Raw genomic sequence first — 27,667 nt, forward strand, 5'->3', positions numbered from 1 at the left:
TCCATCTATCCACAGCTTGTGATGCGATCATCCATCGGCTCCTTCTGAATAAAGTTTATGACATAACTAAAGACTTCACATGCATGTACAATATTAGAATTCCAGATTTTTTTGTGAAATTTTAGGATAAGAAAAGTAGGTGGGGAGCTCAAAAAAATGGGCTGCCACAAGGCAATGTGCTTGCACTGCTATTATTCAACATCTATACCAACGATCAACCTATCCCTGAAGGAGCTCGAAGGAGCTCGAAGCTTTATTTATGCTGATGACTGCACTATCACTACTCAGGCTGACTGTTTTGAGACTGTAGAAGATACGCCATCAAAATCTTTGGAAGAATTCACTGTTTACTATTATGGGAATTACTTGATACCTAATCCTGCCAAGACGCATATCTGCGCTTTCCACCTCAAGAATAAACAGGCAAATAGATCCTTAAATATATCCTTGGGAGGTATCGCACTCGAACATAATCCTACTCCCAAATATCTTGTAGTAACACTGGATCGCGCGCTAACACATAAAAAGCATTGCCTAAACACCAAACAGAAAGTGGCAGCCAGAAATAAAACAGTGCGACAATTGACACATGTCATGAGTGCTAATCCATGCACTGTGAGCTCAAGCGCGCCTGCTCTACGTTGTGCCACTGCTGAATATGCATGTTTAGAGTGGTACTAGTCCAGTCATGCCAGGAACGTAGATGAGGCTCTAAATGAGTCTTGCCAGATTATCACGGGTTGCTTAAGACCTATTCCCGTGGACAAACTCCATTGCCTCGCTGGCAAAGATCCTCCTGAAATGAGACGTTAGGTAGCTGCGAGATATGAGAAAAGTAAGGCCACAACGAAGAACGCCCATCCACTATATGAGGTAGATATCAAGAAAGAGCTTCTTGACAACTACTGAGGCTCTCATCGAGAATCCACATGTGGCAAGGATCTCGCGATGGCGGGAGAAACGTCGGTATTTGGGAGAATGGATCGCTCCAAAGGAAGAACTTCCTCCTGGATATTCGGAGAAGTGGTCAATATGGAGGTCTCTCAATAGATTATGGTCAAACACAATGAGATGCAAGACCAATCTGCTGTGTTCCTCATCACCAACCACCTGCACCATGCAAGACCTTATGAGAGATACACCAAATGCACTTGAAGTGTCCAATTTTTCGTCCTCTTTTGTGTAAAATTATGTCAACACTTATATATATATTTGACATTTCGGTACTTTTGAAATGACAAATAAATAAATAAGTAATGTAATAAAAGTAACAGTAAGAAAAAACTGTATCATTTGTTTTTAATGTCCAGAGAAAAGATTATTCATATGTTAGTGGAGGAAACATGACATGACGGCTTTTGGTACAGTGATATTAGCAACGAAATAAACTCAGCGCTGCATTCTTTTTATGTTTAAGTAGCTGGAATGCCACAATCATAGCATTAACTCTCATCATTTTGCAGGTATGAAGATGCACAACCTACTTAATAGAAACACAGTTTGATATTCCTTCTGACAAGAACAGGGAAAGTAAGGATATGGTGGAAAATATTAGTTCTCAGTGTATGAAAATTTAGCTAACACTATAAGGATGATTGATAGTAGCAGCTGAGAGTTGTGCTTAAACAGAAAGAGAAACGGATGAAATCCTAGCATGAAACTGTATCAGCATCATTTTTGGGAATATGGGAGCTGCTTCAGTGCAGAACACCAGGTGGATTGTGGACAAGATAGAGTTGATAGTTGCGTGATTGTTTGAGGGCCAATTAAGAGTCACGAATATAGTCAGAGAAGTATGCAGTTATTGCAGTGCTAGTTTATATTGGGCCCCCCAGGAAAGATGAAGTTGCCAGTCTCGATAGCAACAGGGATGGGTTGCCTGCTCTGTGACAGAGATAAAACACAAGTGAGGCTGTTGTAGATGGCACAAACCATGTCTGCTTTAGCACAAGTAACTGAGAAAAGACTCGCAAGCATATCAGACTAAATCAACTCCACTGTACTAGCATATGCACTGAGCTATGGTTGAGCACAGAAGGTAGAACTGTAACCAAAAAAGAAAAGACAAAAATTATTAATATCTAGGGATCCTTGTTTGCACTAGCACACAGAGTTGTACATTCTTAACCTTTCACCCTTTTGAATAGGCCAGGGTGTAGGTGAAGGGATATTGTTAGGGACATAAAATTACAGGGCAGCAGAATTTGTTTAGATCTGAGGTTGCTTTGTATTACAGTAACGGAATAAAAAAAACTATCTATAAGAAAAGGTTTGCTGACCATTAGGTGACCCAGTGTAGTTGTCATATTCCATATCTGGCAGAACTGTTGAAGTGACATGCTTAGAAAAAGAAAATATTGGAAACACTTGGACAATCGTAATGGAAGGAGTCTTCAGAAATACTGTAGTAATAATAATACAAATAAAAAGGCTGTGTTGATACTGAGGATAAATGTGGTAAGCAATAATTATTTTAACTGTGCAAATCAAAATTAATTAGAAGTACAAAGTGCCAATACATTTACCATGAGTATACTGATACTGTGCAAAAATTACAATATGTTTAAAAATGGTAGAAATTAGAAAATTTATTAGCCAGTTGTTAGTCCACAAGAGAATGAAATGAAAGAAGAAAATACAGTAAAGGGGACGAATTCAGGAACAAATGTGTACAGTGTTTTAGAAACTAGTATTCCATATTTTTGAGAGGCAGTAGTATATAACAAGAAAAACTGCATAGGATACATGGGCTCTAAAATACTTACTGTACCTTAAGGGGAGATATAATGGAAAATGTAAACATTTATTTAAAAAATCATTACAGCCGTATTTATTAAAGTACAAATCTAAAATCTTGCATGTGTAAAAAAAGCTGTGTTTTAACGGAAAAATAATATAAAATATGCAGAAATATTATTTTGCCACAAATTTGAATGGTTATAATAACGTGAGAAGCCTAAAACAGAGAAAATGAGGTTCAAAAATTTTCTGCTCATACTTCTACATGTAATAAGCTTACCTCAGTTTTAAAATCGTCCATACTCATACATCCTCCAGATTTCTTTTCTCTCGTTGCATTTCCCTGGCCCATATTTGCAGGTCAGACATTGATCCATTAGCTTTCTTGACCAAGCTCTCGTCGATGGTGTAAAAAGCCTTTGTTTTAAACACACCAGGATCTATACCAGCTCTATTCATCACTTCAGTTCTGCCATTATTTCCGTTGCTGTAACATCAAACTGCATCATAGACACCTACTTTGAGTACTTCAAGTCCACAGAATGTCTCCGAAGTTTCTGGTTACATCAGGAGATGAGTTTGGAAGGCAGTAGAGGATCCAATTAGCATTTCATGTCCACCACTGATACAGAGTCTTGCCCAATCAGTCTCTCATCCAGCTTCAGTTTCTACCTCAGTGGATTTCAGTTTTTGTGTACTGTGACAAATACATTATTTACATTTCCCATTAGCCTATCCTTTAGGTGTACACTTAAATTTTCCCCAAAAACCTCATTGCTATCAATTTCAGGTTTCAGATGGCTTTCAGTATTAGGGAGCCTTAATTGCTTTTCACGAGTGCTTTGAATTCTGGCACTTTGTTGCGAATGTTTCAGCAGTTAACCACTAGGATTTTAATGCTCTCACCTGTGGGAGGCATTTGTTTCGATCTTACACTGATACTACTTCTGGATTTACTGCAACTCTTGTTCCCAGGATTGCATAGTAGGTCGCCTAGTCTAAAAAAACTTTTTTTTGCTCCCACATACAATCAGCTACCTGGACAGCAGCCTCTGATGTGTAGTGCACACCTGACCCATCTAGAGGCACCCTACAGTTTTCAACAAAATGGCGCAAGTCCAGGAAGTAGCAGTCTAGCTTGTCACAGAACTTTCTAAGTCTCTGGTTCAGTGCTTCCACTCAGTGTAGAACCAATGATCCACAATCAGATCTGGAGATAATGCTGCAAATTGTGAGCTCTGCAGAAACTCTGTGCACAAGGCTGGTCTTCTCAGCTGTCTCTATAGTTTCTGAAATGATCCCAGTATGACCTCAGAGCCCAGACAACACGCTTCAATTATTCCAACATGTGCAACAATCTGCAGTTGTTTTCACCTCATTCCCTCAGTGGCTGTTGGAATAACCTCTTCAAGATGTTGAATGAGGCCTCTTGGTATACATACAGGGTGCACCTCATGCCCTTTCCTGTCCCTTGCTGCCATTTCCGTAAGGGGAACAATCATTCCCTGTACAACTGAACCGCCAACAGTTAATACACCTCTGCCCTTTTGCGTTTACCTCCTACTGACACGGGACTAAACAGGTTTCCCAAAAACAGGTGAAGTGAGTCCCACTGGATTAGTTTCAGTTTCAATTTCAGTGAATGACAGCACCTAGAAATTGATATTTAGGGTATCAGTACAGCACCCTAAGCCTCCATGGTCCCTTTTGACACTGTGGAGGATGCCTGGATCTGCCACTGAAAGGCCAGTTACAGTCTAGTGCACGAGTAATGAGAGATTCCGTACTCTCTTCAGAGGAGACATGGTGCACAGGAGAGGACAGTACTTGAGTCACCATTGATACTGGTGCCACAGGTACATGACACTTGGGAACTCTTCACCATACTGATTCGCAGCTGCTGACAGTCCTTTGACAGTAGTGAAGACGATTTCCAGCTCCCCACAAAAGTCAACCAGCTGAACCCATTTTTGAGAATCGCATTCACTCCGGGGCTCAATTTTGGCTGGCGCATTGTATTGCAGGAAAGTGAACAAATAACTTCAAATTGAGCTGAAAAGGTACTAATTCCCGTAGGAACTGAAGCAAATATAGAAAGCGATATTTCTATTAAGACGAGAGTAAACTTTTTAAGGTTGGTTATAGCTACTTGGAAATTTGAAAATGGAGTTAATTTATGAAAAATGTAGGTAATATGTACGTTCCTTAATGGAAAATTATATGTCTGCTACAGTACCTAAATCACAAACTTTGATTTACAACAAGTTAGATTATGCATAGGACAAGCAGCTTCTGAAAATTCTCAAAAATGCGCATTTATTTGCTACGATATACGGTGAAATTTGGGGTGATCTATTCTTTGGCAGTAACTGTGAATAACAAATATTGATTTTCTACGAAATAAGTTATCCAAAAACACTCTTACTGGTAACTTGCGAAAATATAGTTTTGTAAGCGACGGAAATTTCTCACAAGTGAAGTATTTCTCAAGTAATTATACAGTGCAATTAGAGAAAGATTGTTTTCAAGAGGATAGGCCTACTCTTCTCAAAATTCTTATTAGAGCAAAATTGAGTTTAAGCCTAGAATTAACAATAACAGTAGGCGTTCATTGTGACACTCGTGAATGTTCGAATTTCACAATAGACCAAAATTCAAACGGATATTAATACAATCAATAATAGATTATGCTTAACTGCCATGATCAGTAAAATATGTGAATCTAGAATTTCAACTCGGCATTTCAGTCTCACACAAAGGAAAATTCCGTCGTCTATTTTTACATATAAACAAACATGCTAACTGCACAGGTTTTTAAGTTATCTGTTTCTGTGCCAACTTCTACCCTAGCGTGCTACAGAAGAACACTGCAGCATGTGCTAATCAGTCGAAATATAGAAAAATGAGCAGCACCAGCAAAGCTTATTCCAGGAGTTTCAAGACCAGCACAGAGGAGAAAACCTCTGGTGTGTGTGTGTGTGTGTGTGTGTGTGTGTGTGTGTGTGTGTGTGTGTGTGTGAAATTGCACATAAACATGGACAAAAATTTATGAAGCAATTTTCATTAATCATTTGAAGTTTGACTTCACTGGCCTGTGTGAGATACCAGTGTAAGACATACTTTTATCTTATGATCATAAAATTCATTATACTCATCTTAACATCTGTAACACAAATCGTTAATTTTTTTTACTATTAAAAACAGTCTTGATCACGATTTATTTATCAAGGTGACTGGTTTCGACCACTACTGTGATCATCTTCAGACCAACAAGTTGTATACAAATCTTTAATTAGAGGGCTACATACATTAAAGAAAATACAGAAAGTTATAAAGCTATAAAACGATGAATTATCATTGAGTAGGAACCTCTTTCTGTTGGAGAATCACTACTGGACAAACCAATGCATGTATTACTATATATAAAGGTGGCATCGTTTTATAGCTTTATAACTTTATGTATTTTCTTTAATGTATGTAGCCCTCTAATTAAAGCTTTGTATGCAACTAGTAGGTCTGAAGATAACCACAATAGTGGTTGAAACCAGTCACCTTGATAAATAAATCGTGATCAAGACTGTTTTTAATAGTAAATATTTGTAAGACATTGATCACTGCCTCTCCCATAAAGTATTCAAAAGTAATTAATTTATTGCCAAGTCAGCTATTGGGAGATTGCAAGATGTTTAGAGGGTTATGCACTAAAATAATGAAACTTAATTTCAAAATTTCTTTTAACAAACAATGCCTAATGAATCATGTGATTCCTAATTATGTAACAATTTGTTTTAATACCAAATGAAACACAGAAAAATTTTTATGACAGAAGAGTAGCATTCTATGGATTAGATCTGAAATTAAAATTGCATATATAGAAAAAGATGCATTAAATATTGGAATGTACAATTTACATTTAAAAATTAGCAGTCAGTTGCCACCATTGATATTTTCACACTTACTTAACTTTACAGATGACAAAATTAATGCAGTACGAGAAATTCTTCTTAATAAGCATAATAAGAAAATTGCAGCCCTTGTTAGTCACCAAAATGTGTGTTCGTAAGGTGTTTCACCAAATGCACATAACTTTTATCCAAGAGTAAGCAATCTAACCAAAATTACTTTTACTCCTGCAGGGACAACACTTTTAAACAAAGGCCTAAAATATAATTAAGCTCCAGAATTGAGCAATGCAAATGTTAAACTTGTGATTGCTGACGTAAAGGTTGCTGCAAAACATGCACAATTTAGTAGGTCTGAAATATATGCACGTAAAACTAAAAATGTCGTTACTAATGAAAAAGATAAAAATAAACATAATAATGAATTAAAACTTGTAAAACAAATGAACCGGAAGTTAATAAGTAATAAAGCTATTGAAATCAGGGCAGATAAAGGAAATACTCTTGTCATTGTTAGTGAAGATGATTATGTTTTTAAGACTTTACAGTTTTTTGATGCTAATGGAATAACTGATGTTAATAAAGAACCAACTTCAAGATTTCAAACAAATGTTAAAATGCTGATTGATGATAGTAACTCTACTTTCACCTAAAGATAAAATAACACTTAAAGTTATGAACCCCACCTTACCTAAGTTGAGATCACAAATCAAATTACACAAATCAAATTTACGAATTCGTCCAGTTGTTAATAATACCAACAGTCCCCCTTATAACCCAAACAAAAAGCTTAATCAAATCTTAAAATCCTTTTACATTATGAAGAAAATTATAGTATTAAAAACAGTTTTGAATTAACAAAATTAGTTTATGATGTGGATATTCCAAAAAACGCAAGGTTTGCATCGTTGGACATCACAAATCTTTACACGAATATACCTATTCCAGATACTATATTAACTTAACGTATCACAAAATCGTGAGCCCCAAAGAAATAGTAAAATTCATTGAACTGTTAAGAATTACTCTAGATTTTAATTATTTTTCATATAATAATAAAATATATATACGGGAAGATGGACTTGCAATGGGGAATTCACTGGCTAGCACTATAGCAGATATCTTCGTCAATTATGTTGAAATTCAATTTTTCAAAAATAATCCAGAAATAACAAATAAAATTATATACTACAAAAGATGCGTTGACGATACATTGCTATTATATAACTGTTCTAAGGAAGAAATTTATGCTTTCGCTAACAACTTAAATACTTTACACCCAAAACTTGTATTTGCAGTAGAACACGAAAGTAACAATAGTATTAATTTACTGGACCTCACAATTACAAACAAAAATGGAAAACATAATATTTCTATTTTTAGAAAACCCACATCAACCGACATAATAAATGCTACATCATGCCATCCATTATGATACAAAATAGCATTTTTTAGAACTATGATACATAGGATACTGAAATTACCTCTTCAACCTGATGCAATCCAGAAGGAAATTGGTACATTAAAACAGATAGCAGTCGCTAACAATTATAATTCACATCAGGTTGATCTGTTGTATAAAAAATTACAAGAAACAAATGATGCTGTTATAAATTTCAAGAAGAGATTTACAGAAATGACACACATGGGACCTATTTCAGATAAAATAGATAAATTAAGAACACAAGCGTGACAATAGCATTTAAAACTAATAACCCCCTGCAGAGGAAACTGAAACACAATTGAGGACTCATATATATACCAAAAGTCAGGCGTTTACAAAATAATATGTAATGACTGTGACAAACAGTGTATTGGCCAAACTGGCTGTAACTTTCTAACACGTTTCAAAGAACATACTACTGGTACTGCACATACCAAATCAATATTTGGTCAACACCTTGATGGATACAATCACTCTGAGGGTTGCATTTCTAACAATTTTAGAATATTAAATACTGTGCCAAAAGGACCACTGCTAAATACTTTAGAAGAAATTGAAATATTTTCACTTCACAAAAGTAATCCATTATCTGTTTTAAACGAACAACTTTGGTTCAAAGACAAACATTTCTTTGAGCTTTTCGATGATCTGCTTTAGACTGTTTACTCTTCTGTCATTCGTTTTTTAAGATTATTAAGACTTTTAGGAAATATTTTATCTTTACATTGTAATTTTATTTCACCAAACATAATTTTATGACTGATGATCTGTTTTAGAATTTTTGCTTATATGCTTTTAGACTGTATATTGCTAATTCACATCCTTCTATTTTTGGCACTATGGCTCATAATATTATAATTTTAAATTCCTTCCATTTTCATTATTTTTATTTGTTTATAAGACTGGCATATAACTTAATGAATAGCAATGCCTATTAAAAATTGTCACATGTAATTTACATACCAACTTCATTGACAATATTTCATATACATGGACAACAAATTCGTATCGTATTTGTGCAGCATGTAGTATAAATGTCAGCTAAAAATTATTGCAGCCTACTCATTGAAAATTATTTCAATAAAGACATGTTGCTGCTCGATAATACATCGTTTGACGTGACAGTCTTCGCCATTCCACTTTCGCAACAACTTCGTTGGAAAGAAGCCTGCTGCCACATCTTTGCACTGGCATTTGTCCTCACCATGGCAACCACTAGCTCGCCTATCGACTTTACAACAACTTCAGTGGAAAGAAGCCTGCTACCTCATCTTTGGAACGGCGTCCAACTTCACCATGGCAACCAGTGGTTCCAAATGGTTCACTAACAGGCCTTGAGAGGGCAACCCATGTACTGCCAAACCGAAGTTCATTTATCCTACATGTTTAAATATTTTTAACGCTTCTTAATTGACAATTGCTGTTTAATAAGCTAAGTTTAGTGTGTATTTATTTTTAATTCTTGTCAATATTCTTTTCATTACGAAATTTTATGTTGTATTTCGACTTATAACTCAATGCTTAGTAATGACATCATGTTGTCAGAAGGGGGCGGAGCCTCCATTATATATAGTAAAACGTGCACTGGTTTCTCCAGTAGTGTTTCTCCAACAGAAAGAGTTTCCTACTCAATGGTAATTCATGGTTTTATAGCTTTATAACTTTATGAATTTTTTTAATGTATGTAGCCCTCTAATTAATGATTTGTATACAACTTGTAGGTCTGAAGATGACCACAGTAGTGGTCGAAACTGGTCACCTTGATAAATAAATCGTGATCAAGACTGTTTTTAATAGTAAATATTTGTAAGACATTGATTACTGCGTCTCCCATAATGTATTCAAAAGTAAATAATTCGATAAGATTTTAAAAACTTTCATTATTGTCATCAGTGTCATAATCGTCATAAATCTCTTATGGCAACATAAATTTGTATTAAAGCTTAAAAACATCGTCAACATAAAACTTTCAGTGCACATCCAATTCCTCCCAATCCACAATACTCACTGTAAGAGTGACAAGAAACAGTGCGTAAATTATATATTTTCAACTCTGTCATGCTGCTGATTATCAGGTGTGCAATACTACTTCAGAATTTGCCCACTTACTGTCAAATGTATTTAGCCTCAATGTACACTACTGGCCATTAAAATTTCTACACCACGAAGATGACGTTCTACAGACGCGAAATTTAACCGACAGGAAGAAGATGCTATGATATGCAAATGATTAGCTTTTCAGAGCGTTTGCACAATGTTGGCACTGGTAGCGAAACCTGCAACGTGCTGACATGAGGAAAGTTTCCAACCGATTTCTCATACACAGACAGGAGTTGACCGGCTCTGTCTGCTGAAACGTTGTTGTGATGTCTCGTGTAAGGAGGAGAACTACGTACCGTCACGTTTCCGACTGTGATAAAGATCGGATTGTAGCCTACCGCGATTGCAGTTTATCGTATCGCGACATTGCTGTTCGCGTTGGTCGAGGTCCAATGACTGTTAGCAGAATATGGAATCGGTGGGTTCAGCAGGGTAATACCGAACGCCGTGCCAGATTCCAACGGCCTCGTATCACTAGCAGTCAAGATGACAGGCATCTTATCCACTTGACTCTAACGGATTGTGCAGCCACGTCTCAATCCCTGATTCAACAGATGGGGACGTTTGCAAGACTACAACCATCTGCACTAACAGTTCGACGACATTTGCAGCAGCATGGACTATCAGCTCAGAGACCATGGCTGCGCTTACCCTTGACGCTGCCTCACAGACAGGAGTGCCTGCGATGGTGTACTCAACGATGAACCGGGGTACACGTTTGGCAAAACGTCATTTTTTCGGATGAATCCAGGTTCTGTTTACAGCATTATGATGTTCGCATCTGTGTTTGGCGACATCGTGATGAATGCAGCATATTGGAAGTGTGTATTCACCATCGCCATACTCACGTACCACCTGGCGTGATGATATGGGGTGCCATTGCTTACATGTCTCGGTCACCTCTTGTTCGCATTGACGGCACTTTGAACAGTGGACGTTACATTTCAGATGTGTTACGACCCGTGGCTCTACCCTTCATTCGATCACTGCGAAACCCTACATTTCAGCAGGATAATGCACGACCGCATGTTGTAGGTCCTGTACGGGCCTTCCTGGATACAGAAAATGTTCGACTGCTGCCCTGGCCAGCACATTCTCCAGATCTCTCACCAATTGGAAACGTCTGTTCAATGATGGGAGAGCAGCTGGCTCGTCACAATATGCCAGTCACTACTCTTGATGAACTGTGGTATCGTGTTGAAGCTTAATGGGCAGCCATCCAAGCTCTGTTTGACTCAATGCCCAGGCGTATCAAGGCCATTATTACGGCCAGAGTTGGTTGTTCTGGGTACTGATTTCTGAGGATCTATGCACCCTAATTGCATGAAAATGTAATCACATGTCAGTTCTAGTATAATATATTTGTCCAATGAATACCCGTTTATCATCTGCATTTCTTCTTGATGTAGCAATTTTAATGCCCAGTAGTGTAATTGGGCCGTGGCTGGTTCGTCTTATGCCTTGCATTAAACCTTGTTTGCTATTCTGTGCTCAGTGTCCTGCAGTTATCACAATCATGCTGCTATCCTCTCTCTCTGCAAGTGGCAGCAGCAGCGTGTATCGATATTTACACCCTTGTAGTATCTTTGGCCTCACGCTTATAGTTTAAGGCTGTGCCAAGCGTGCCGTTGGTTGGTTTGCGTGGAGCAGCGAGGAAGTCTCTGTGGTGCGTGCCTGGCCGGGCCTTCTGGTGCAGTCTACATGCAGTCGGAATGTGATGGGCAGTTCCCATTGATACGGGGTCCGTGGTTCACCGATCCCAGGCACGAAAGTTGAGTCTTTACTTAATCTACCAGCCATCCTCACCTGTTCACATTGTGTCTTTGATGTCGTAGTGGGCTGTTGGGACATTACTGCAATCAACAACGTGTGTTTTCAAGTTGGCGAAATTCTAGCCGCCCTCCTGTGTAGTTTAACTTAAATCGATTATTTTCGAATTGAAGTGCACCAGCAGAATCTTCTACCTTGTGGCCGATAACGCCCCTGTTACCTGCCCTGGCTGTTGATGTAAACTCAGGCAGTGTATTTTCCTCGTCGTGTTGTGGCTGTCCAGCATGGCGTGTAGTTTGGCAGTTGAGGATGTAATTTGTTGCGGGCGCCGATACCTTCTGCGTGTTCCATTGAACTCCCCATTGTGTGCTGGTCGGGTGGAGCGGAAGTTATCCTTTCGCTAGGTCCATTGACTGCCTGTCAGTTGGGTTGCCGTCGGATTGAGAATTGTTGGGCCGACTGACTGTCTCACGTAAGTTGGCATTAGTGTTTGAGTTCCAGCCCGACCCCTGGAAACTTCTGAGCGCCGTTTGATGTGCTATTTTTTCTTATTTATCCTTGGTGTTTGTTTATGTATGGCTTCTAGCCGACTTTAAAGTTGTTTTGCCCTTAAGGGGTGATATTGTTTGGGCCTTGAGCGTAATTTAGAGAAAAGTTTTGAGATAAGGCCGTCTGCCTTTTAAATTCAAATTTCTGTTTTTGAGTCTTAAGTTCTTGGCCTACAGCCGATTGTTTGCTGTTAAGGCATGAGATTGTTTTGATCTTCTGCTTAATTTAGAGAAATGTTTTAAGCTGAGGCCTTCTGCTTTTTAATATTCAAATTCTTGTTTTTGAGTCTTAAGTGGTTGGTCTTCAGCCGGTTTTAAATTAAAGTTGTTTTGCCCTTGAGAAGTGAGATTGAATGGCGCATTTAACTGGGAATTTAGTTCTAAAATTAATGTTGGCCTGCTCTGTTTTTAATGTTTCCTTTACTCTTGTAATGTTTGTAAAATGAATAAAGTAGTATGTTCGGGTGCAACTGACAGCGACTCGTTTTGGCCCCTCTCCACAAATTAAACTATCTATCCTCTACTGCGGGCATAGCGGGGGATCTCACTGGTAGCAGAGCATGATTTCGCTTGTGTTTGCTATTCCAGTTGCTGTCAGTCTCACTCTTGTTATGTTTTTGTGTTCTGTGGCACGATATTGTTTTGGCTGTTACGTGTTTCAGGTGTTTATCGTAATGGCAGTCAGACAGTGTCTGGGGATTCGCGTGCTCAGAAAGGACCACCTTGTTTACGAGTAGGCAATAAGGCGCCAACCGATTGAGGGCCGTGTTCCGGAGTTAGTAGCCCGTTTGCGTACTGCCGTTCTTCATCGGGTTGACGTCACGTCAGCGGTGGTGGGTGAGACAGGAGCAGCAACTGAATTTTTGTTTGAGGCTGTTAGAGGCTTTGAGCAAACTATTTGTGTTTTGGAGGTAACCCAACCTAGTGACAGTTATCTGGAACGAGGGGTGCAGGCACGGTTAATGCATTTAACTAATCAGATAGCGGATTTAGGCACGTTAGCTTCGGAAGATCATGATCGGAAATTAACCGTTGGGTTGGGAACTTTGATGAGCACATTACAGGTTAAGCTTGCGTCTTTGGAGTTGGATGGGAGGAGGATTGAAGATCGGGATTTGCGCTTTCAGGGAGAGGGTGAGATCCAGCCCGGTGGGGTACTGTTGCATCCTCTCTTACGTTAGCTGCTGTATTTGCCAAGTTGCCTAATCCTCTGGCCTATTTCTTCTGAGATATTACTGAATTGATTGTGGAGCGACTTGATGAAGCGGAAAAATTATTATTGTTATTGGTTCGTTTAGAATAACAAACGGCTGCCTTTTGCATTTCACACCAAGTAATTTTGGCATCGTTGTACCCGTAAGCTAGAGGTGAGTTGCAGAAACTCCTCTCGCGAGCCATGGCGAAAGGGTTTTCCCTGCAGCAAGTAATGGAGCTGGTGATTAGGCAAAGGTTGACCACCGGAGTTCGTGAACAGTTAGAGTGTCGTTACATTTGGGAAGTACATGGTGTGAGGAGCTGTTACATCAGCCTCTTTGACATTGTTAATAGATTTACCTGAACAAGAGTTGGTCTCTGTTGTTCTTAGGGGAATGCGCGCGGCGGATTAGTCGCATTTTGTCTTCCACAAGCAGCTTTCAACCAGGGAAGAGCTGCGTGACTTGGTGGTAACAGCATCTGCAATACCACTTGGTAACAATGTACGTCACAAGGTTAAGGGGCAGGTCGTCAGCTCTGATTCCAGAGTATCTACATCCACTGAAGCTATCAGAAGGGAACGCTGGCGTTGTTTCAGGTGCGGCAGTATGGCGCATTTGGTGTGCTCTTGTGTTCATCCTCGTGCATCCATAGCCAATAGATGACGCCGGGCTGGGCTGCGAACTCTGGATCGAGCATTCAGACCTTGGTGTACTTATGTACGTTTGTTCTCGGATAGGTGGAGAGCCGATTTGTGCTCTTTTGGATTCTGGTAGTTCCTTTTCATTATTGAGCTTTGAGTGGTTTTCGGAATTTGGGCATCTTACGAAACTTCGGTCAGTCGCTTCGCTGGTGCAGAGATGTTGGGTGGCCAGTGGCCAAGTGTTGCCTCTACATGATTAGTTCCGGGAGAGTATATCGGTCGGCGATTTTTCCTGGCCTATGTCTTTAGCCTTGGTGAAGGAACTGCCAGTTGATCTAATTTTGAGATGTGATTTCATCAATAAAACTGGGTTGGTCTTGGATTGTTCTGGGCACACCTTTTCCTTTAAGTTTGCTCCTGAGGAGAAGTTTAGCCTTTGCGAATGCGCTAAACCTATTGTGCATCGTACTGTTAGCGCATTGGCTTTTGAGGTTGTAGCTAATGAGTTTGATCCGGCCCATCTATTGCCCCATCAGGCTTTTCAGTTACGCAATTTGTTGCACAGTTTTCGCCACGTCCTGAGTGATAACTTGGGTGTTACTAACGTTGTTGATTATCATATCCGTCTGTCCGACAATATTACGGTTTGGCAGTACCTATATCGCCTCTCACCCTCTAAGTTGAAGATACTCAAGGCTGAAATATCTCAGATGCTCCAACAGGGAGTGATTAGGCCTACTACATCTGCTTATGTTTCCCCAATATCCCTTGTGCCTAAAGATCAGGGGCGCGATTTCAGACCTGTGGTTGACTACCGCCATTTAAATGCTAAGGTTGTCGTTAAATCGGTACCCTACCTCATCAGCATAATTCTTTTACTTGGTTTGCCAGCGCTAATTGGTTTACAGCCCGTGATTTGAATCAGGCTTATTATTAGATTCCCTTGGCTGAAGCCGGCAGGAGTGGCCGAGTGGTTCTAGGCGCTACAGTCTGGAGCCGCGCGACCGCTACGATCGCAGGTTCGAATCCTGCGTCGGGCATGGATGTGTGTGATGTCCTTATGTTAGTTAGGTTTAACTAGTTCTAAGTTATAGGGGACTGATGACCTCAGAAGTTAAGTCCCATAGTGCTCAGAGCCATTTGAACCAACCTTGGCTGAAGAATGTAAATATGTTACCGCATTTTCTACTGATCGGAAGTTGTTTGAGTTTAACAGATTTCCTTTTGGGCTAGCCACTGGTGCGGCTGTGCTTACTCGTTTGCTTGATAATAACCTTGGCATCTTGAAGTTAGTTTATGTTTATAATTATTTGGATAACTTAGTTATCTCTAGACGTTCGTTTCAGGACCATTTGGAACATATACAGCAAGTTAAGATTACAGGGAGCCGGACTGACCGTTAAGCCTACTAAGATGACGCTAGCCAAGCAGCAGGTATCTTTCTTAGGTCATATAGTCTCGAGTCACAGTATTCGCATTGACCAAGAGCGAACTAAAGCCTTACGGGCTTTGCCTCCGGCTACCGACAAGCGGTGAATTGCTAAATTCATAGGCATGGCGAACTACTTTAAGCGTATCGTTCCCAATTTTTCTCAGTTGGCAGCACCCTTAAATCAGTTACGCCAGAAGGGCGCGCGTTTTGAATGGGGACCCGCCCAGGAGGCTGCCTGTGAGCACATTAAGGCAGCAATAACCAGTCCTCCGGTTCTTGGAGTACCCGATTTTAATAAATGGTTTGTTATTCAAATTGATGCTTGTAATGCTGGTATGTCAGCCGTTCTCCTCCAGGAGTTTGAGGGGCAGAGACAGCCATTAGCCTATGTGTCTCATGGGTTAACTGATGCTGAACTTAAGTACTCTACGAGTGCGAGGCTTTGGCCGTTTTATTTGCATTAGAGAAGTAGCGCTTCTACCTTGAACATCGGGCTTTCCAGTTAGAAACCGACAATTGGGCTTTGAGCTGGGTGTTGGCTAGGCCACGAAAAACTGGCCATATTGCCAGGTGGGCAGTGAGTATTTCAGCATTTCAGTTTGAAATTAAACATGTGAGAGGCTCTGAAAATATTCTCACAGATGTCTTCAACTGGATGTTCGCCGAAACTACACCTAGTAAGGGAAACCAGCAGGTGGAGGGAGACAGTCTTAATTGTATGGTGTTGGGTGAAATTCCCCTTTTGTTTGATGATATTGCTGAGCATCAGGCTCAGGACTCTGTTTGCGCCCCGATTAAGCAACGTGTGTTGGCAGGAGAGATGTCGGATGAGTATGTTGTTAAGAGTGGTATTCTCTGTAAGAGGGTGGGCGATGCTAAGGAGTGCAAGATCTGTTTGCTTGTAGCTTTGGTGCTCCTGGTTTTTCGTTATTTTCGTGATTCGCTGATGGGTGGCCACTTAGGTACATATAAGATTCTCCAAAAAATCAAGGAGCGTGTAACTTGGTCCTCCATGGACTGGGATGTAAGAGAGATGATATCCTAATGTCGCTTGTGTAATGTAGCCAAACCCAAGAATGTTCTTCAACTGGGTTAGTCGAGTTCTGAACGAGAGTCCTGTCCGACGCGCAAGCTCTACATTGATTATTTAGGACCTTTACCTCGTACTAACAAGGGTCATCGATATGTGCTAATTATTATCGATGCTTTCTCCAGATTTATTGGCTCCTTCCGAGCCGTAACGTTACCGCTGCCAACACTATTTCTCATTTAACTAATGTCTTCAGTGTTTTTGGCCCATCTAAGCAGCGTGTTAGCGATAATGCTCCTGCTTTTCTTTCGGCTCCTTTCAGGGCCTTCTGTTTTCAGAACGTTGTCAAACATATCACGACCACCCTGTTTTATCCCCTGGGGTCCTTTGTGGAGAGAGTTAACCGAAGTCTTAAGTCCGCTTTGATAATTATCATCAGAAAACCCCTAGTCAATGGAAATCCAGTCTTCCTTGGCTTAGTTTTGCCTTTAATACCGCCAGTCATGAAGCTTTGAGAGCTACGTCCACCTCCTTTATTCTTTCCTATCCCATTAATTCCCCTCTTTCGAACTTGTGGGGTATTCAAGATCTTATTCCAGCGGATATTAGTCCTCAAGTTATCAAGGAAAACTGGAACCAGGTCAGACGTAATATACTCAGGGCCCATAATAAACAAGCTGAGCGTTATAATCATAATTGAGAAACCTTTAAGGGGAGGCCAGGGGATCAAGTCTATGTCTGAAATTTCCTGGGGAGGCAGGTGCTTGGCGGGAATGTTAGCAAATTTACTCCCCATTTTCTGGGGCGTTGCACCATCGTACGTACCTTAGGCCTGATAAATCTGTTGATCAAGGACAACTGTTCAGGTAAGCAGTATAGGGTTCACCTTAGCCAAGAAGTTCAGATAGCTCAGGGGTTGAGTCACCCCCTACCTGTGTTGAGTTTAAGGGGGGGAGGTTGAGCTATAGCTGGCTTGTCTTATGCCTTGCATTAGACATTGGTTGCTATTCTGTGTTTAGTGTCCCACAGTTATCACGATTATGCTTGTTATACTCTGTCTCTGTGAGTGGCACCAGTAGCGTGTATCGATATTCGCACCTTTGTACTATCTTTGGCCTCACGCTTCTAGTTTCTGGCTGTGCTGTGCAGGCAGTTGGTTGGTTGGCGTGCAGCAGCGAGGAAGTCTCCGAGGCACGTGTCTGGATAGGCCAGCTCCCGGCGTCCACATGCAGTCAGAGTGTTCCCATTGCTTCAAGGTCCATGGCTCAGAGATCCTCGACAGCAAAGGTGGGCCTTTACTTAATCTACCAGCCAACCCCAACAGTTCACATTGTGATGTTTGAATTTAGTTGTGGGCTACTGGGACATTCCCGCGAGCAACAACGTTTGTTTTCAAGTTGGCGAAATTCTAGCTGCCCTCGTGTGGAGTTTAACTTAAATTGATTATTTTTGAATTGAAGTGCACCAGCGAAATCTTCTGCCTTGTGGCCGTTAACGTTCTGGTATCCAGCCCTGGACATTGACTTAAATTCAGGCAGTGTATTTTCCTCGTCGTCTTGTGGCTGTCCAGCACGGTGTGTAGTCTGGCAGTTGAAGGTCTAATTCGTTGTGGGCGCCGATACCTTCTACACGTTCCATTGAGCTCCCCGTTGTGTACTGGTTGGGTGGAGCGGAAGTTATCCTGTCGCTTGGTCTGTTGACTGTCTGTCAGTTGGGTTGCTGTCGGGTTGAGAAATGTTGGGCCAACTGCCTGTCTCACCTAAACGAGCATTAGTGTTTGAGTTCCAGGCCAGCCCTTGGAAACTTCTGAGGGCCATTGGATGTGCTGCCTCTTCTTATTTGTCCTTGTTGTTTGTTTATGTATGGCTTCTAGCCGATTTTAAATTAAACGTGTTTTGCCCTTAAGGCGTGAGATTGTTTGGGCCTTCAGCCTAATTTAGAGAAAAGTTTCAAGACAAGGCCAGCTGCCTTTTAAATTCAAATTCCTGTTTTTGAATCTTACGTTATTGGCCTTTAGCCGATTTTAAACTAATGTTGATTTGCCCTTAAGGCGTAAGACTGTTTGGGCCTTCAGTCTGATTTAAAGAAATATTAGGATAAGGCCTTCTGTCTTTTAAAATTCAATTTCTTCTTTTTGAGTCTTAAGTGGTTGGCCTTCAGCCAGTTGTAAATTAAAGTTGTTTTTCCCTTGAAGAGTGAGATTGAATGGTGCATTTAGCTGGGAATTAAGTTCTAAAATTAATGTTGGGCTTGCTCTGCTTTTAATGTTTCCTTTACTCTTGTAATGTTTGTAAAATGAATAAAGTAGTATGTTCATGTGCAGCTGACAGCCACTTATTTTGGCCGCTTTCCATAAGTTAAACTATCTGTCCTAGCCTACAGGTATAGCAGGGGATCTCAGTAATATCGAATGAGGTTGAAAAACGTAGAATGATAAATTACAAATAATCTGGTGTGATGTCAGGAAGAGTCAAAATTGAAGAAACATCCCACAGAACTCAAATACTACATGGTCATTAGACACACTGTCATAAAGGTCGACTCACACATGAAACAATAGAATAACAAAAGCATTTGACAATGTTTTTCAAGATGTATGAATGGCATGGAACACTGCAGGAATGTTAAGGTTTCTTAGGAAGAAAGTATTGACATTGATGCATGGTGGAGAGGGGAGGGGACGACGATGACGATCAAATTGCTGTCATCATCTGCTAATACCACAAGTTAATCTACATTCACCATGCTTCACCCATATTACAGTATCGGATTTCATACATCTGCTTCTTCCTAGTTCTTATTTTATTATTATACTTTGTTTTCTTGGCACATTGCTAACTTTCTATGCCAAGTTGTTTTTTTTATTGAATGTTCTTCCATAAGACAGGCTATACATCCGAATGCACAGTACAAGGTAGGTTTTTCAGTAGCAGTACAGATGAAAAATTCAACACGGTGTGCATGTGTGTGTGTGTGTGTGTGTGTGTGTGTCTGTGTGTGTGTGTGTGTGTGTGTGTGTGTGTGTGTGTGTGTGGTTCTGTAAATAAGAACAAAATTCATGTATCAGTTTCTTAACAGTGAAATAGTCAGCTCCATTGAAAAAAAAATCAGCTATTTCTTACATTTTTTAGTACATAGAAAGAAAAGAAACAGTGGCTAAGGTGAAAAGACACTGCATAGTATTCCAGTTTTGTTCGACATGTTTCAACATCTATAATTTCTTTAGCAAATGTTAGTGACGATGTTCAGAAATGTTTAGCCTACACTTTTCCTAGTGATTCAGTTCCCAGTAATTTAACTTGGAATCGCTGTAAAGAACATCCTTTATGATTTAGCTTTGGCCATTTCTAAGCTTATGTCGGTTCATGGCTCATGTCGGTACCAATGGCGTGTGTCTCTTGGAAGCAGAGGAGATTCTCTCTGGTTTCGGGCAGCTAGTGGATATGACAAAGACTGCCAGTGTTGCTTGCGACATTAAGGCGGAGCTCACCATTTGCAGCATCGTCAACAGAACCGACTGTGGGCCTTTGCTGCAGAGCTGAGTGGAGGGCCTGAATCAGAGGCTCAGGTGGTTCTGTGACCGTGTAGGCTGCAGATTCCTTGACTTGCGCCATTGGGTGGTGGGTTTCTGGGTTCCGCTTAATAGGTCAGGAATCCACTACACACAGGAAGCGGCTACACGGGTAGGGAGGGCTGTGTGGAAGGGTCTGGGCGGCTTTTTAGGTTAGGTCTCAGGGAACCACAGAAACGGCGTCCGTCTAGAAGGGGACAGATAAAACACAGTATGTTAGTTGTAGAAACGATCGGTATTGTAGTTGTAAATAGTCGTAGCTGTGTTGGAAAAGAACCAGAGCTCCAAGCCCTTAATAGAAAGCACTGAAGCTGAAATAGTCATAGGTACAGAAAGCTGGCTAAGCCGGAAATAAATTCAGCCGCAATTTTTCAAACGATCTAACAGGGTTCAGAAAACATAGATTAAATACAGTTGGTGGTGGAGTATTTATTGCTGTCAGAAGTAGTTTGCCTTGTAGTGAAACTGAAATAGATAGTTCCTGCGAAATTGTATGGGTAAAGGTTATACTTGACAATCGGACTAAACTATTAATGGGATCCAGAATGAGATTTTCACTCTGCAGCGGAGTGTGCGCTGATATGAAACTTCCTGGCAGATTAAAACTGTGTGCCCGACCGAGACTCGAACTCGGGACCTTTGCCTTTCGCGGGCAAGTGCTCTACCAACTGAGCTACCGAAGCACGACTCACGCCCGGTACTCACAGCTTCACTTCTGCCAGTACCTCGTCTCCTACCTTCCAAACTTTACAGAAGCTCTTCTGCGAACCTTGCAGAACTAGCACTCCTGAAAGAAAGGATATTGCGGAGACATGGCTTAGCCACAGCCTGGCGGATGTTTCCAGAATGAGATTTTCACTCTGCAGCGGAGTGTGCGCTGATATGAAACTTCCTGGCAGATTAAAACTGTGTGCCCGACCGAGACTCGAACTCGGGACCTTTGCCTTTCGCGGGCAAGTGCTCTACCAACTGAGCTACCGAAGCACGACTCACGCCCGGTACTCACAGCTTCACTTCTGCCAGTACCTCGTCTCCTACCTTCCAAACTTTACAGAAGCTCTTCTGCGAACCTTGCAGAACTAGCACTCCTGAAAGAAAGGATATTGCGGAGACATGGCTTAGCCACAGCCTGGCGGATGTTTCCAGAATGAGATTTTCACTCTGCAGCGGAGTGTGCGCTGATATGAAACTTCCTGGCAGATTAAAACTGTGTGCCCGACCGAGACTCGAACTCGGGACCTTTGCCTTTCGCGGGCAAGTGCTCTACCAACTGAGCTACCGAAGCACGACTCACGCCCGGTACTCACAGCTTCACTTCTGCCAGTACCTCGTCTCCTACCTTCCAAACTTTACAGAAGCTCTTCTGCGAACCTTGCAGAACTAGCACTCCTGAAAGAAAGGATATTGCGGAGACATGGCTTAGCCACAGCCTGGCGGATGTTTCCAGAATGAGATTTTCACTCTGCAGCGGAGTGTGCGCTGATATGAAACTTCCTGGCAGATTAAAACTGTGTGCCCGACCGAGACTCGAACTCGGGACCTTTGCCTTTCGCGGGCAAGTGCTCTACCAGGAGTGCTAGTTCTGCAAGGTTCGCAGAAGAGCTTCTGTAAAGTTTGGAAGGTAGGAGACGAGGTACTGGCAGAAGTGAAGCTGTGAGTACCGGGCGTGAGTCGTGCTTCGGTAGCTCAGTTGGTAGAGCACTTGCCCGCGAAAGGCAAAGGTCCCGAGTTCGAGTCTCGGTCGGGCACACAGTTTTAATCTGCCAGGAAGTTTCATATCAGCGCACACTCCGCTGCAGAGTGAAAATCTCATTCTGGAAACATCCGCCAGGCTGTGGCTAAGCCATGTCTCCGCAATATCCTTTCTTTCAGGAGTGCTAGTTCTGCAAGGTTCGCAGAAGAGCTTCTGTAAAGTTTGGAAGGTAGGAGACGAGGTACTGGCAGAAGTGAAGCTGTGAGTACCGGGCGTGAGTCGTGCTTCGGTAGCTCAGTTGGTAGAGCACTTGCCCGCGAAAGGCAAAGGTCCCGAGTTCGAGTCTCGGTCGGGCACACAGTTTTAATCTGCCAGGAAGTTTCATATCAGCGCACACTCCGCTGCAGAGTGAAAATCTCATTCTGGAAACATCCGCCAAGCTGTGGCTAAGCCATGTCTCCGCAATATCCTTTCTTTCAGGAGTGCTAGTTCTGCAAGGTTCGCAGAAGAGCTTCTGTAAAGTTTGGAAGGTAGGAGACGAGGTACTGGCAGAAGTGAAGCTGTGAGTACCGGGCGTGAGTCGTGCTTCGGTAGCTCAGTTGGTAGAGCACTTGCCCGCGAAAGGCAAAGGTCCCGAGTTCGAGTCTCGGTCGGGCACACAGTTTTAATCTGCCAGGAAGTTTCATATCAGCGCACACTCCGCTGCAGAGTGAAAATCTCATTCTGGAAACATCCGCCAGGCTGTGGCTAAGCCATGTCTCCGCAATATCCTTTCTTTCAGGAGTGCTAGTTCTGCAAGGTTCGCAGAAGAGCTTCTGTAAAGTTTGGAAGGTAGGAGACGAGGTACTGGCAGAAGTGAAGCTGTGAGTACCGGGCGTGAGTCGTGCTTCGGTAGCTCAGTTGGTAGAGCACTTGCCCGCGAAAGGCAAAGGTCCCGAGTTCGAGTCTCGGTCGGGCACACAGTTTTAATCTGCCAGGAAGTTTCATTAATGGGATCGTTTTACCGATACCCCAACTCAGAAGATATAGCTGCTGAACAGTTCAAAGAAAACATGTCTCATTTCAAATAGGGACTCAACTCATACAGTTATAGTCAGTGATGACTTCAATCTACCCTCGATATGCTGGAAAAATTATACGTTTGAAGCTGGTGGTAGGCATAAAGCGTCATCCGAAATTGTACTGAATGCTTCCTCAGAAAATTATTTTGAACAGTTAGTTCATGAGCCTACTCGATGCGTAAATGATTGCAAAAGCATACTTGACCTCTTAGCAACAAATAATCCTGGACAAATAGTGAGTATCGTGATGAATACAGAGATTAGCGACCACAATACAGTTGCTGCTAGGCTGAATGCCGTAACACCTACAACCGTCAAAAAGAAATGCAAAGTACGAGTATATATATTTAAAAAAGCTGATAAAAATGCTATCAACGTCGTTTTAAGAGACAGTCTTCACGTCTTCCTATCTGATCATGTAAGTGTAGAAAAGTTGTGGAATGATTTCAGAGTGATAGTTTCAACAGCAATTGAGAGATATATACCACATAAATTAATAAGTTATGGTTCTGATCCCCCATGGTACAAAAAACAGGTCATATCGCTGCTGCCGAAGCAGCGAAAGAAGCATGCCAAATTTAAGAGAACGCAACATCCCCAAGACTGGTAAAGTTTTACAGAAGTTCGAAATATAGTGTGAACTTCAATGCGAGATGCCTTTAATAATTTCCATAACGAAACTCTGTCACATAATCTGGCAAAAAACCCAAAGAGATTCTGATCATACATAAAGCACACCAGTGGCAAGACGCAATCAATACCTTCACTACGCAATAACAACGGTGAAGTCACTGATGGCAGTGCCAGTAAAGCAGAGTTACTAAACACGGTTTCTGAAACTCCTTCACCAAAGAAGACGAAGTAAATATTCCTGAATTCCAATCAAGAACAACTGCCAAGATGAGAAACAGAGAAGCAGATATTCTCAGTGTCGCAAAGCAGCTTAAATTACTTAATAAAGACAAGGGTCCAGACTGTATACCAGTCAGGTTCCTCTCAGAGTATGCTTGTTGATTCAATAGCTCCACATTCAGCTATTACATACAACCACTCACTCACAGAAAGATCTGTACCTAAAGACTGGAAAATCCTCAAGTCATACCAATACCCAAAAAGGGAAGTAGGAGTAATCCGTTGAATTACAGGCTCATATCACTAACGTAGATTTGCAGTAGGGTTTTGGAACATATACTGTATCCGAACATTATGAAGTACCTCGAAGAAAACGATTTATTGACACATAGTAAGTATGGATTCAGAAAATATCGTTCTTGCAAAACGCAAATATCTCTTTATACTCATGAAGTAATTAGTGCTATCGACAGGAGATGTCAGATTTATTCCATATTTTTAGATTTCCAGAAGACTTTCGACACCGCCCCTCACAAGCGTCTTCTAACCAAACTGCATGCCTATGGAATATCTCCTCATATGTGCTACTGGATTCGTGATTTCCTGTCAGAAAGGTCACAGTTCATAGTAACAGATGGAAAATCATCGAGTAAAACAGAAGTAATATCAGGCACTACCGAAAGGAGCGTTTCAGGCCCTCTATTGTTCCTGATCTATATTAACAAAATAGGAGCAACTCTCTGAATTTATAGAGAATTGCAATAGTGCTTACGAACTAGTAGAACCAAGGTCTAAAAGATTGTTTCTTAAATATATTATAGGTCAAGTAATGGGTTCTGCCTACAGTAAACTTATCGTTAGAGATCGCACTGAAACATGGTCAGAAGTCAGGCAGATTCTGATGGAGAATTATGCAAACATTAAGAATCAGATTTCAATGCGTGCAAAATCTTTAATAGCCACCAAACAAGGGATGAAAGTGTGGTGCAATGCAAAGCCCGAGTACATTCTATGCAGTTTCATTTCAGAGAAGCCATGAAGAGGGTAATGACGGCAGACGTAATTCCAGGCAGTTGCGCATTGATAGGAGAATTAGGGAGAGCTGTTTTTATACAGAGACGATTAGCGAAAGAATAAAGACAATAGTGCGAGCACAGGGAGAGAGAATCAGTTTGTCAGAATTAATTGATTTAGCATCGACGGAAGAGAGTACAATCCACTCTGAAAAAGAAAAATATCGGCAGGTAGGATATCCAAAGCAAATTAATAAGAAGGGGTGCTATAACTGCGGGAAGGTAGGGCATTTAGCGAGAGAATACAAAAGCAGAGTACAAATACGTAAATTCAGCCAGAACAAGGGGGCTCAATCCAAACCCATGAGAACTAAGCTACCCATAAAGGAAATAGACGTTGACCAATTGCGAGGAAATGGTCCTCTCAGAGAATGTCCTCCACCAATAAGGTGTATAAAGTGTAACATAGTAGGACATTCCCCCCTTGTAATAGAGCGAAACCTGTTATGTCTTTCATAAGCCACCACACCGGACACTATGCTAGTGAATGTAGTTGTAGTGAGAGCCGTTGGACCAACATACGTCAACTAGAGAATCCGGAAAATGGACCACGAATGTGATGCAGCAATTCCATTATGTTGTGATAGGAATAGTATGTACAGCAGACTGCATTAGTAAAAATGATTACTTACAATAGAGAGCAAGATAGGGCTGTTAGTGGACAGCAGAGCGCACGTAAGTGTAATTACAGCTGAGGTGTTAAAGTAGACAATAGTAGACAACAGAAAGGCAGTGAAGATAAGGAGTATCACAAATGAGGAAATTAGAACCGAAGGACATGTTAGAATAAACCTGCGGACGAAAAGAGGTTAAGGATATTACCACGAATTCCAAGTTGTAAGGACACAAATGTATTTGCCATTCGAAGGGTTACTAAGAAGGGATTTCCTAGAAAAGCACAGGGTAGTGTTAGATTACGCACGTAAAAGCTTCAAGTTACGAGATGAATGGTTAGAGTTAAACGAATCCACAGAGTACGCACTGTTATCGAAGCCAGCTCGACTAGTAAACAGAGAACGGGACAGTTGCGCGGCAGTTACCAAACACGGACGAACGGGAGCGTCACCGTTAGCAGATAAGCAAGGTATGCAAGGCGAAGGCCATGAGGACCGAATAGACATGGCAATATCGAGAGACATAGAGGGAATCTCACAGATAAAGAGAGAGTGCCATGAGTTGAAAGTGAATGTAAGTACGGAAATTAAGAAGGATGAAGAGGAAAGAAGAGAAAACGATAAAATAAGGAAGGAAACCCGTTATTTAAAAGCTAAAGTCAATTTCGTGCAAAGTGAATTAGAAGCTGCCAAAAAGCAGGTAGAAAAACAGGGAAGGGAAATAGCTCGTCCCAGGAAATCAGTTGAAGGTCAGGTAATTAAAATGAAGAATAGCACCGAGAAGCAGGAAGAACATAGGTTCACAAGAAAGAAACGGGTACTTTAGGCCAGTAAGTGGTATTCAGTGAAATGTAGCCAGCAGGGACAACCAGTAAAAGATATTAAGTATGATAAACGTAGCCAGCAGGGGCTACCATCGCGAAAACTTACGATCGGTTCAAGGGAGGAAAGATTTGTATGAGTAAGGGTATCGAAAGTGAACAGTACAGAAGTGATAATTCCGAAACAGGGGCGTGACTATCCCTGAGGCAATAGTAACAATGCAAGGAGGGACTGGTATTACTAGTATATAAAATAATCTCAAAGAAAAGGTACAATTTAGACATGCCAGAAGGGTTAAAAGAAGAATTTCTGCCACCAAGTAGTTATAAAATTAGACAATTGTCCACCAGACTGAAGACCGTAAATACATCAAGGCTCAGCATGTAAAGAGAAAACATGCGAACAAATCATTTAAATACCGGGGAAGTACAGGCTCTCGAGAGTATATGCGCCACATATAACGATGTATTTCATTTACTTGGGAACGTACTGACTCATACTACAGTAGTTAAACATAGTATACCATTGATACCAGAAGCAAAAGGAATGATAATAAATCAAAGGCCGTATAGAATACCCCAGGCGCAGCAAGAATCACTACAAAAGGAAGTAGAAGGGATGTTAGCTGATGGGATAATATCCCATAGTACTAGCCCATGGAATTTCCCCATACTGGTATTGCCAAACAAACTAGATGCCAGTGGTCAGCAGAAATGGCGAATAGTAGCGGATTATAGGAAGTTAAACGACATTTCATTAAATATGGTTTATCCCCTTCCCAGGATAGATGAGATATTAGACAGCCTGAGAAAAGTGAAGTATTTTTCCATGCTAGATTTAGCGAAAGGATATTATCAAGTGTTGATAGACGAAAAGGGCCGAGAGAAAACGGTTTTTAGCACTCCCACAGGACATTATTGGTACAACAAAAATGGCCATGGGACTAAAAACCGCGCCGTCGACGTTCCAGAGACTAATAAATAAGGTACTCAGTGGAGTACAAGGCAGCAGGGTTTTTATTTACCTCGATGATATTGTGGTAGTGCAACGTTAGAGAAACATAATGTACACCTGGAAGAAGTATTCGAACATCTAAGACAAGGAAACTTGAAATTACAAATAGTTAAATGTGAGTTTCTAAGAAAAGAGGTAACTTTTCTGGGCCACGTCCTAACTGCA

General features: G+C 41.2%; 1 protein-coding gene across 4 annotated transcripts in view; it reads left to right on the top strand.

Annotated features, from left to right (window-relative positions):
- The window catches only part of LOC126426817 (zinc finger protein 665-like), a 555,446-nt gene extending 537,389 nt beyond the window's left edge, over window positions 1-18,057 (top strand). For 2 of the 4 annotated variants that reach the window (XM_050088834.1, XM_050088836.1), the window contains exon 9: window positions 9,211-9,736. In XM_050088834.1, coding sequence (XP_049944791.1) covers window positions 9,211-9,304 — 94 coding nt within the window. In that variant the 3' untranslated portion in view covers window positions 9,305-9,736. Of the gene's footprint in view, window positions 1-9,171; window positions 9,737-17,951 lie in introns of those variants that run through there. The other 2 variants (XM_050088837.1, XM_050088838.1) reach the window with 2 other exon arrangements.
- Window positions 18,058-27,667: the final 9,610 nt, after the last annotated feature.

The sequence above is a fragment of the Schistocerca serialis genome, chromosome 11, assembly GCF_023864345.2.
Source record: "Schistocerca serialis cubense isolate TAMUIC-IGC-003099 chromosome 11, iqSchSeri2.2, whole genome shotgun sequence".
NCBI lineage: Eukaryota > Metazoa > Arthropoda > Insecta > Orthoptera > Acrididae > Schistocerca > Schistocerca serialis.